Source organism: Pagrus major, chromosome 23 (genome assembly GCF_040436345.1).
Source record: "Pagrus major chromosome 23, Pma_NU_1.0".
In the NCBI taxonomy this organism is placed as follows: domain Eukaryota; kingdom Metazoa; phylum Chordata; class Actinopteri; order Spariformes; family Sparidae; genus Pagrus; species Pagrus major.
The window spans coordinates 12,908,401-12,920,528 of record NC_133237.1 but is presented as its reverse complement, the minus strand read 5'-3'; the positions used below and the strand labels follow the sequence as shown (position 1 = coordinate 12,920,528).

The window sequence follows — 12,128 nt, the reverse complement described above, 5'->3', positions numbered from 1 at the left end:
GGCAGCGTCCTCCCCCCCGCTCTCTTTCTATCTCGACCTCCCCCTCTTTTCTCCTCTGTCTCTCAAGTGATGCAATAAGGGATCTGGCAGACCGATGCAATTTATTCAGTGCACAGGTCCTGGGGTTGGAGTGTGCGTGTGTGCAATTTGAAAAAGGCTCATGTGAGGAAATCCAAACATTGTGACATCTCGTGTTGTGGTGCTTTAAGGTTTTGTGAATCTCCACATATTGTCATAATATTACCAGCAGCTTCTCCTGCAAAACAAATCATTATCCATGGTAAAGAGAAATGTGGGTTTTATGGTGTCAAATTACTTTAATCGCCCACAAAACTGATTTGTGTATACTCAGAGAGTGTTAGTGATAGAGCAGATGAGATTGGATGGTTGAGAAAGATTGCAGGTACATCTCACGTCCTCGTGTTCTATAATGTGCCATAAAATTAGGGCTGGGTATCATTTAAAAAAAATAACAATACCATTACTCTTATAGTGACACTGATACCAAAATGAAACTTAATTTTATACCTCTTATACTTCTCTTTGATACTTATAGAAGACAGCTACAATAGAGTCGCTAAATAAGGTAAAGTTAGTAGGGAATCCGTAACAGACAACTGCCCGCTAGAGTGTGCCCAAAGCAATTTTTCATTTAAAGTGTAATTTGGCTTTGGCATTTTATTGTGGATCCCGCATCTGTCGTTATTCCACAACTGTCCATAATCAAACCAAATTGAGGCTACAGGACCTTATTTCCGAAAAACTTTGGTAGTACAAACAGCTCTCTATTGTATTAAAGTTAGAAATTCTAGTATCGTGAAACCCTAGCATAGAATGCCCTTTTAAAGTATTTTCTAAATTAGAAATGACTAACAAGATAGTTTTTGACGTTGACATTTTTAATCCGGCAAACAATTAACAGCGATTAATCAATTAATGATTAAATATTTACATACCTAGTTGTGGCATATCCTCTTGAGGAGAAGAAAATGTGTTTTTTCGTAGCAATGCTTTCAAATGTTTTGGGAGCATCTTGAACTGAACTGCCAACTTCATCAAATACAGCATGCTCAACTGCTGTGCTAGTGGGTCAATCACATGTCACATTTAATCAAAGGAGGCTTGCCATGATTGGCTGCAAGCAAAACCATACAAATAGTAATTTTTTTCTAGAAGGGAAAGGATTGAATACGTTTTAAGTAGTTTTGACACTGCTTGCTACTTTCAATCAATATTTAAAAGGTATTGAGTAGCGACACCCAGCCCTTCTAATAATAATAATAATAATAATAATAATAATAATAATATCTCAGGTGAAACACTAGTGATACATTCCATGGGGACTACACGGGACTCTGTAGGAAGTCAACACACACAGTGGTAAAGTAAAGGAATAAGAGAGGAGAGATAATAGCTGAGCCAGTGACAGTCAGATAGACGCCGTAATTAATTTCAGCTCTCTCCTCTCTCTCTCGCTCTCTCTCTCTCTCTCTCTACTTCCATTCCCTGTGGATGGGCCCTATTGTTGTCCACTAATACAGTTATTAATGGAGGCCAGCACATAGGCCACCACAGTCAATCAAACATTTTTTTTACATCAAGCTCTCCACCTACACAGAATGGACTATCTTGGCACTGAGAGAGAGAGAGAGAGAGAGAGAGAGAGAGAGAGAAAGACGTGTGTTTTTTATACATGCATGTATAGAAAGAGCTGGATTGCAGAGTCAGCCAGTTTGTCTTTGTGCCAAAATGTGGCACTGCAACGCTGTTTCATAAACCAGCATGATTTAGGTGTATTTATATTTCTGGGAGTACAGTAACCTGTCTCTTGAATTCTTAGCCCCCTCATTTTTCAAAACATGAGCCATGAGTGATTGTAATATAACAGCGTGAGTCAGAAATGTGTGTTTGCATAACAGATCTAAGTATAGTCCTATAAGCGGTGTTGTGGAAATGTGTTGATGAGAATAGGCTTGTGTGGGGATTGAAGAGGAGTGACCTTGTTTCGCAGTATCTTTTGGGATGTATCTGCTGATGTAATACAGTTATTTTGGCTGTTATGAATGTGCTACAGGCAACAATGCACCTAGTTCATTGTGAAATACAGTGCCCTGCCAAGAAACACTGAAATCATTTTTAAAGTAGTTTCTTTTTTCTGTCAGCAGTCGCACTTTTTCTGCCAGATTGGTTTCTGGGAAAACCAATCTGGCAGATGAGATTCAAGCAAGGAGGGATCATTTAAGTCGAAGAAAAAGCCCTGACTGATTTAGTCTAAATTGCTTTAAACCTAATAATACCCAGAGCACAAAGCAAACGCTTAAATCTTAAATTGTTTCAACAAGGTATTGAACAGCCTAATTGAGGTGATACATCAAATGTAATTGCACCGTTCTCAGTGCTCAAGGCTTTGATAGTAAAATTATGTGTTACTTGGCTAATGAGGGTTTGCATTCATGTTATTGAGGAGCCTTTTGCCAAAAGAGAGCAATGTTTAGCCCTAAAGGCCGACAGAGTGTGAGAGAGGGATTTGTTCTGGTTTATTTGTAAACGATCTCTGACATAGTGAAAGTAGTTTTGTTTAGTTTTTTATGTTTTGTGGAATTGTAGAAATGAAGGTTTGGTAGTGTGAAATTTACATGTGTGTGGGTGACATATGTGACTGTGTGAGTACATAAGAAAGTATAATAACATACCTGCGTGTGCGCACTGGCATATTTTAACCCTTACAATGGTGTATGCGTTTCCCTCCGTGTTCTCTGTCCTCGCATGTCTCGCATGTGCACACGTTTGCGCCTGCGTGCAATACTGGTCTGCCCGCCTGCGTCCCGTGTGTATGTGTCCGTGTGTGTACGTGTGTATGTGTTCCAGGAGAGCCAGTGGCTGGACAGCGTTTCTCTTCTGATCAAGGATACACTGGAGGGGGAGATGCTGATGATCGACAACCTCTCCGGTTCTGTCTTCCACCACTACTCCTCTCCTCCGCCCGTCTGTAGAGACTGCAAGGGCCACCCACAAGAGGTACCACCCTGAACACACGTGGATGCCCACATACATGCAATGCACACACACACACACATACACACACGAGGAGTGGAAGAGTGCAATAACCCCAGATATATTAAATTCATCCTTGTAGTTTAAATTTTTAAGAGAAACAGAGCCTCAGTCATCCATTTTTTAAAACATTTGACACAGCTATCCACAGTATCTTACCGTACAGTGGACGGACGCATACATATTTAACTTGACACGCTTTGAATGACAGCGTCCTCACTTGCAGTGAAGCAGAAATGCAAAGAGAAATGTAAAATGGAAGTTAAAAAAAAAAGATACGTTTGAAGAAGCAAATAGGGAGAGAAATGCAAGGGGAAAACAATATGAAATAATTAATAAATTATTAAATAAAATGCTAATTACAATGGGATATTTGAATTTGAACAAAAGTTAATAAATACAAAAAACAGAAATATACATTTATTTTATAAATTAATGAATGCCTACATTTATATAAGTATTTTTTGGGTGCATTTATTGGCATATTAATGTATTTATTGAGTCATCTTTTTTATTTCTCAATTTATTTTCAATTTTTTGGCAGTTTTGGTCCTCCATATGTTAGTGAAAGTCTCTACCTAGGCTTGGACCAGCCTCGAGGCACATATGTATCAGACATGTCAGAATCACTATTAATCATCCAGAATGTTTCACTAGTATTAAAAATACTCCCACTTTAGAATAGGAAACCTATTTATAAAGAAACAGCCCCAGTGTTGCCGATTTAGTAAGACCTGGCAACTTTTATGTCCCCTTTAGCAATTTTATTTTTAAAAAATGAGCCCAGCAACAGATCTAGTGATATTCTGGATAAAGATATTTTCCTTTGCAGTCCTGGTTGCCCACTGTCTGCAATTCGTTGGCTTGACAGATGTTCAGTTGACCACACGGCAGCTGGTCTGAAATATAGACTGATTACAGAGTGTCCACAGTGTATTTGAAATTCCCCTGGCCCAAAACCAGTGAATAGTAAAACTTAGTTAGTTTTGAAAAACAAACTCACACATACGAGACATATTCATTCATGCACACAGGCACACGCATATACACAACCATGATGTTCGGGGCCGGATCGCGTGCATGCACATTTGCAGCAGGGGCACACACAGGAACATGCATTTGCCTGTACTTTCATGGACACACACGCATACACACAGGGCTTCATTCATCACACAAAGCAGTCTGAACGGAAAGTGGTGTTGAAGTTCACGCTTTATAGAGCCTGTCAACAACTGTGTATGCTATTTTGTTACAGTATAATAGAGAATTAATTAAACGGAATATGAACACAAGATGATATCAACTTTCCATATGTGCAAAAATGTGGATTAATGAGGCCCTTTGCATGCATACACACAAGCAATCATTCCTGATGTGCATGCAATGCACGCACACACTAACACTCTACTTACTACTTGTGCGCTCACATTTTGGGGTATATTGTCCACAGGAGACCCTGCATAAAAACACTCAAAGCATACTGTCATGTGCCAGTGTTGTCCGTCACAACAGCAAAGTGCAGCGGGTCATCTCAGAAGAAGCAATAACCGGGCTCTACACCTCCCCACCTGTCAGTCCTGCTTTCTGCCTGTCTGCAGATGCTGTCAAACCATCAATCTTTCCTCTCTTACATCCTTTCCTCTTCACATCTGCCCCCACTCCTCCTCTTCTTTCTACTGTATCTAACTCTGATCTTCTGTATCTGATCTCATACCGTTCTCCTTTAATTTGCCTTGGTCTTTAACCATCAGACTCGTTTGTTTGTGTGTGTGAGTGTGTTTGTGTGCCATTTTCAGACAAATAAGTATCACAAGCTGAGAGTTCTGTACAATGTTATTGCGTTTAAGGGGACGGGAAGGCACAGCGGGCTTCCTGGGTGCAGTGTGTGTGTGTGACAGTGGAAATATTCATCAAGTAACTGCCTAATAAGGACTTGAGATCAGCCGCAGCTTGAGGCCGACTACAGTTGAGTCTGCAGAGAACAGTTCAGTGGAGCACTGAAGGCCTTTGCCATTTATTCAGTTGTTAGAATAAAGAGGTACTTCTCAAGCGTGTGTGAACGTTTTACAACATCATTTCTCCCAGGTTTTGAAAGGTAGGCATCTTGGATTACGTGTAATATTGCTTGTTTTTTTTCTCCAAATAACAGCATAGATAAATTTTCTTACATAGACAAGTAGTGATGTTGATCTATAGCCACCAACAGGTCCTGTGGGCAAAAATGTAATATGTTTGGCAGAAAAAATATCCCATGATGATGACTGGACTGAGTTAATATACTTTAAAATGTCATAGCCGCAGCCCTAGTTTAGCATAAATTATATTGCATATTCATGTCCTGGTTAGTCATGACTTGTGGCCATGAGCTACAAGCCATGCTTATTTTCTTGCTCAGTCACACTACCTTCTCCTCTCATTGCCTCCCAGCACCACTGAATAAAACAATGCCTTGCCTCGCCGTTTTCAGGCCGCGGTGGACACTTTCAATTGGTTCTAGCCTCTATCTTTAATATATCTGCAGTTACCTTGGAAGCAACGGTGTAGCAACTCCTCCTGTACCTCTTGTGCCTTTTTTCATTGTTCCCGGACACACAGCCAAGAATACAGGAGGAGAAAGGCTGTAGTTTCCATTACCTGCAGATAATGGTTTACAGCCCAACTCTGAGACATGGAGGAAGTCAGCAGATATGGTATTGCTGCATGGCAGCATTATTGAGGGCTGATGCATGTAGAGGAACCAGAAAAACAACAAAGTGGTCCTTTGTAGTAAATTAATGAGTTGCATTGCTGTGAATCTGCCTACCCTCATCCCACTCTCTCTCTTCTCCCTCTCTCTCTCCTTGGGGGCTTGGGCAATGGTAATTTACTGCTGCATATCAGCCATGAATCTTTCTCTATGAACCTCTCTTTCTCTTTCACCTACGGGCACATGTTAATATATCGCTAACAGGCGTCACTCCATTGGATTTCACTTGGCCTTTTTCAAGTACCCATTTTAAATGCTTCTCTCTGGCTATTTATTGCTCCGTCTCAAGCAGAAACACTGCTTGAGCGCTTCATAGCACCCCCAGAACCCTGAAATTCCACTCCAGCTCACTGTCAGCAGTATGTTTTGAAATTGTGCACAAAAAGTGCTTCAAGGGGGGAGGAATAAAGAACAGTATCAGCCGAGAAACTTGAGCTCACAGGAGGCTCGTGCAGCGATCATTTTAGAAACCAGTTCACTAGCCAAATGGCCAGTTACCTTCAGACCTAGCTGGAACAAATGAGGAAGATAGGTTGTAACAGTTGGACTAATCGTTGTCACTTTTCCAATTATTCTGTGTTTGGTAGTGTTGTCTCTTCAGGATTGTTGTAAGGCTGTGAGAGACATGATTACCATACACACAGCAACATCATGTTAATGTGCACTTGTGTTTGAAAACATACTCAGTTAGCTGTAGGGGCAGAATTATAAGGTTCTGGAGCCGCCGCTGGAAAAAAAAACACTCATCTTTTCGCTCTGGCTTACACATACATGCAGACATGGGTGTGGGTGCACACACACCGACTGCTTGGATATCTGCCTCTCGCCTCTTGTTCAGCCTCTCTCGTCACCTTTTGTTGTGGCACTGGGAAATATTTGTTCGACTGATGATGACAAAACACTGTTATTATTTCTTGAAATCTCTCACCCTGCTCTCTTTACAGACAGGTGCCACGGCATTTTGGACTTTGCACTTTGAATTGTCAACATCTGGTGAAGCATATCGAAACTTGGCGGAGGTTTTACCTATCTTGTCTGTGCAGCTCATATCGGCCTAAGAGAGACATCTTAAAAACATTGTTGCTGTTCCTTTAGAAATTCAATTTCTGTGTACAAAAAGATGTAAGATACTGAAGTTAAGATTGCTGTGAACCCAAGAGTGTTTCTGTTTCCTACTCCCAATCACTTACTATTTTTGAGACATGAATAACAGCGGTACATTTTTGCAGCAGATCAGGATGGCAGAGATTGAGCAGGCATCGCTGAAGTCAGAGCAACTCTCAGACAAGTCCTCATCTCCTGCGCTGCCTGATGACCTCAGCCTGGACGAACATACTGCCTACCAGCTGCTGGCGCGAGAGGGCACGGTGGGTATGAGCAGACTGAGGTGGGAAAGGGAGATTAAAAGATATTTTTTTTAAAAGTCTCACAGAATAAAGGCACGGTGTAGACCTGGACACAAGCGATATTCACACAGAGCAGCCTGTATTAGAAAAGTATGCAGTTAAAAACAAAAAGAAATCTTTTTGTCGTAGGTACATTACAGTGAAGCAGTTGTAGGCAATGAACTTCTTCTCAGGAATCTCTCTGATGTATGAAGCCATCTGGACACAGATTATACTGGTAAAGAAAGTTGGGTCTGAGCTTTGATCAGTAATAATAATGTGCAATTTCCACAGATGTTCTTCTGCTGGCTTTGCCCAGACTTTGGTCCTACACTGCTCGGATAAAAATCCTAATAAAAGGATGCCCATCCCTCTCATAACCAGAATGTAGTGAATAGCTAAGTCCCAGCACAGCGTTGTGTGTGACAGAGACAGGGTGTGAGCATCTGCTTTCATGTCAGTACCGGCATCATTTTGTTGGGGTGTACACCTGCTTGTCATCTTCACACAGACTTTAAAGCCAAAGCAGATCCAGCTTCATGCCACTATAATCCTTTTTGCAGCTTTAGAGGAAAAACAAAAAGATGCAGTGATCACCACAAAAACAAAGTGTTCAACAAATTCACACTGGTTAACTTCCAGTGTGCCCACTGCTTTGTTCTTGACACAGTAAACCAGCACTTTGCACTGCTGCCCCGTGAGGATAAGCACAAACAATGGCAGAGGCTCACTGGTAATTTTTCATATTAATCCCAGAAAGCACAAAACAAATGACCGTTCATGGCTGTGCTGTAGTCATGAGTTCTCTTGTGGATTACAGATATAAACCTGAGGCTCCAGAGGGCCCTTTATCTCTTTCACTCTGTGTATCAGTTGTAACTATCTGGTCTTTGAAGAACCCACTGTCTCTATCCACCACAGACCTCCTCATGAATAACTACATTCTCCCTGGTTGCTATCCTTGGGTGGTGCTCGTGCCTCCCTCCCTTGCACCCACTCTTCCCTTTTCCAACTTGATCTTTCATGCTTCTCCTTTCTCAGCGTTACCCCTCTGGTAATTGCGTACCTTCTCTGCACCTCATCCTATCGCCATCCCTTATCACCCGTCCCTCCTAGATATCCTCCACTGTAACAGGGGTAATGCTCCTTGGTTCTAGATAGCCAGATAAGCCTGCAACCCACCAAGCATGGCTGTGAACTGCTGCTCATTAGAGGAGGGAGAAAGGGAAAGACAGAAGGTGAGAAAGGATCCAAGGTTAGGGATTTTATTTGTCAAGCATTGTTTGTTTGTATGGGTGTGGGTGGCTGCCTGGTCGAATGGAGGCTGTTCAGGGGCTAGGACTGAATGACTCAGTGGTGCAATACATTAATGAAAGCACAGAAGTGTACCCACACACCCACATGTACACACACATAACTCCGCAGTCCCTGGTGGTAATTAAAACGTGCAAGTTAAGGGCTTACAAAGCCGAACTCCCGCCTTAATCTGCCTCCTGCTTCCAGAAGCTACAGACATCACACGCTTTATAACCAAACATTTATTGCTATAATATATAACATTAACATGACAATAACAGTTTCTTCTGGCTCATAATCAGTTCTCACCCCTTCACTTGCACTTAAATGAAAAGCCAGAGGGATGATGTGAATCAGAGGCCATGTTTGATATCTGCAGGATGCCAGAGGGGCTGCTTTTTTTTTTCTCTACTCATTTTCTATCAGGCTGGGTCCAGGAATTGTCACTTTACATTCATACATAATATAATGCTAATCCTAAACTTACATTGTCCCTCTGCAAAAGAAATACGAGGTTAAGGCTAAGCTATGTTAATGATTCTAAGCCTTTCAGCACACAAGTCCCAGCAATTTTAAGCACATCATTTATCTGTTTTTTTTCTTTTACAATGAAGCTACCCGACATGTTTAATTTATCCTCGTTTTTAAAATGAAGTTTGGGAAGAATCCACACACCTACTGGATAAATCTACTGCAGAGGTTTATGAGAAAAGACTTGCTGTTCAATGTCAGATTGTCTGTTCTCATCCAGGGAAGGTGCAGCAGTGACTCCCGCAGCTCCGAGGAGGCTGGAGGTGGAGGGAGTCACGCGGGAGGCTACCAGACCGTGGTGCAGAGCCAGCCCTGCCGAGCCCTCAGCGCTGGCATCGAGATAGAGACCGCACTACAGGAGATGGAGATGCAAACACACCAAACACATATGTGCTCACCTCACTGTAGCCCTGGTGAGTAAAAGCAGATAAAGTATATTTAGTATATGAAGTATACCAGCTGGCTTTCAAAGGGTTTTTTCAAAGTGTGTATTTGTATCTGCAAACAAGTCATGTGTTGCTGCTTTTTTGTTGCTTACAACGGCACAGTATGGACACAAGGTTTTGTGAAAACAAGCAACAGCTTTTTAACATGAAAATAAATCAAAGCAAACATATTTTAATTCAGTTTACAAAAGGAGGATTTATATGAGAGAATATACAGTTCCCATAAGTGTAGCTCTCAACAATGAGGAAGAGAGCATACAAGGAGCACTTGAACCTCTGCAGTAATTTGCCAAAACTGATTTGCATCACATCTGTGTAGATGTGCACCTGGAGCGACGTATTTTACATTTTTTAAACTGCCGTTGATTAATCTTGGCAATCTAAATCCTATAATCAGTGTATACTGTAGTGTACACAAAACATCAACATATATCTGTGAACCAGTTCAAGCTGTCCTGCAGGCCCAACCAGAAGAAAGCATTTCAAAGCATCTGGGACAGTGATTCAGTTTCAGATTAATATAAAGTAAGAAAGTAAGTTTATAGATGCACGTCTCCTCTATGATCTTCTCATGCAAGAAAAGTGGAAACACTACATGAAGTAACAGCAATATAGAAATGGAAAGAGTGTATTCCCTCCTCAAGGTGGCGTTTCCAGCAGCAGCAACAAGGGAAGAAACAAAGATGGAGAAGGAGGAGCCAGTGGCATTTCTCCTCTCTTCCATCTGCCTGCAGAGTTCTTCCACCCAGCAGGAGCAGCCATCCCAGCACCTCCCCGCAGTCGGAGCCTACGGTTGTCAAGGGGCCTTCGGCTGACCTCCCCAGCCTCCTGGGCGTCGCTGCGCTCCCCAGGAGCCCATAGCAAGATGCTGTGTACACAGGTAGGGGGAGCGGAGGAGAGGGGCAGTACACAGTCGAATAGTTTAAATTATGCTAAAAGTGGAGAAAGGTGGTTGTTAGGGGGTTTGTAGAGGCTTGAGCAAGTCAGATGATATCAGTGGTGGAACCACAAAGAAGACTTTTTTGTGTTTGTTTCATCAACTTTGTACTCTGTCAAAGACAGTGTAATGAATGTCTGAATGACTTTAAACATTTATTAGAATGAAAATGTCATTGTTTCCCTGGCACAAAGGGGGCAATAAACAAAATGAATAACAAGAAAATGACATTGGCTTCGACCACAAGCCATATTTCAAACATCGATATCAGTATCAGCCCAGAATTTCCCAATCGGTGCATCCCTAGATGAAATTATTATTATGAAAGCTGGTTTGTAATCAACACGAGATACAATAAAATGTTTTTTGCGATCAAAATAACAGATATTACATTACATTACATTCTTAATGGAACAAAGAGTTGGATTCATGTGCTCTACTTTCTTTCTCCCTTCTCTCTGTCTTCAGTACCCGTCCCACAGTGACTCCTCCCTGGCTACAGGCAGCTCTGAGGGCAGCCTCCAGACTACCCTGGAAGAAGGACTGAGCTTCAGCATCTCTCCACCACAGAACCTGGAGTTGCCTTTGCCAACAGCTCCATTACCCCTCATGTGTCCACTCCAGCTGCCCGAAGACGGCACGGCCATTTCCTCCCCGGTCCAGACCCTGAGACCAAGGCCGACGCCCTCATCAACCCTCACCCTCCAGGCCACCAGGGGCCACCAGCGGAGCCAGAGCAGCGGCCGAGGTAGCACCAGCCCGGGCTACACCCGCGATGACTCAATTGACCCCTCAGATGAGGACCTGGGCATAGGCATTGGGTCATCAATTGGCGGTTGTGGCTCCAGCCAAGCGGGCAACAGTGAACACTTGTCAGAGACACTGAGCAGCTTGTCGCTGACATCACTGCTGTCGCCCAGCTCCCTGGTGTACCCGGGAGGAGCAGTGAAGAAGTGCAACAGCACAGGGAGCCTGGAACAAGGGGGGATGCTGCTGTCGTCCCGGGGCAGGGAGAGCCGCAGGGAGATTCTGGGCCTGGAACTTATGGACCCCCAAGGCTTCTTGGCCAACCCCTGGACGGGGGTATTAGTTGATACAAGAAGGGGAGATGGAAGAGGGGACCTAGGAGATGGTGAGCAAGGGTTTAAAGGGAAGAGCTCGAGCCAGACAACAGTAGGGCCTTGTCGGGAAAACAGATGAAATCTGCTGTTTACTCTTTCTTTGTCTCTCCATTCCTTGGATCTAAACCCATTGCTGTCCCTCTCACTCTCTCTGCTCGCATCAGTGAGAGAGAGGCTTGATGACACATGATGTCCTGTATCTCAAAACCAAACCCTCATCTTCCCCCTCAACCCCTTTCTATACATTTGTGACAAGCCCATGTCCTATTTTGTGCTACCTAGGGGAGTGGTCTTGGTTGTAGCCTGCTGGGGAGGAAGTGGCATGCGGAGTTAAGGACCAAGGGCTGAAGACAGGTCCTTGTAACCTCTTAGGGGCTGTACCTGTTGAGGAGGCCATGGAAGGTTCTGCTCTCTTTGGACGGCCAGAAGGTGCATCCATATCAGGGAGTGAATTGGAGCAGAGACAAAAGAGCTTAAACTCAAAGAAAGAGTCTCGCTGTTGCTCGACTGTAGTTCCTTTTCTCTGCGTCGGCTCGGTTTCACAGAGGATGACAATGCAAAAATAGAAATACCCAAACTGAAACAGCTATTCATGCCAACAGAGACAGTTTT

General features: G+C 43.0%; 1 protein-coding gene across 1 annotated transcript in view; it reads left to right on the top strand.

The window, feature by feature from the left end:
• cacna1ia (calcium voltage-gated channel subunit alpha1 Ia) overlaps positions 1 to 11,595 on the top strand; it is a 118,535-nt gene extending 106,940 nt beyond the window's left edge. The window contains exons 32-36 of the mRNA XM_073494259.1: positions 2,869 to 3,018; positions 7,030 to 7,167; positions 9,233 to 9,425; positions 10,103 to 10,338; positions 10,864 to 11,595. Of these exons, the coding sequence (XP_073350360.1) occupies positions 2,869 to 3,018; positions 7,030 to 7,167; positions 9,233 to 9,425; positions 10,103 to 10,338; positions 10,864 to 11,595 (1,449 nt within the window). The remainder of the gene's footprint in view (positions 1 to 2,868; positions 3,019 to 7,029; positions 7,168 to 9,232; positions 9,426 to 10,102; positions 10,339 to 10,863) is intronic.
• Positions 11,596 to 12,128: the final 533 nt, after the last annotated feature.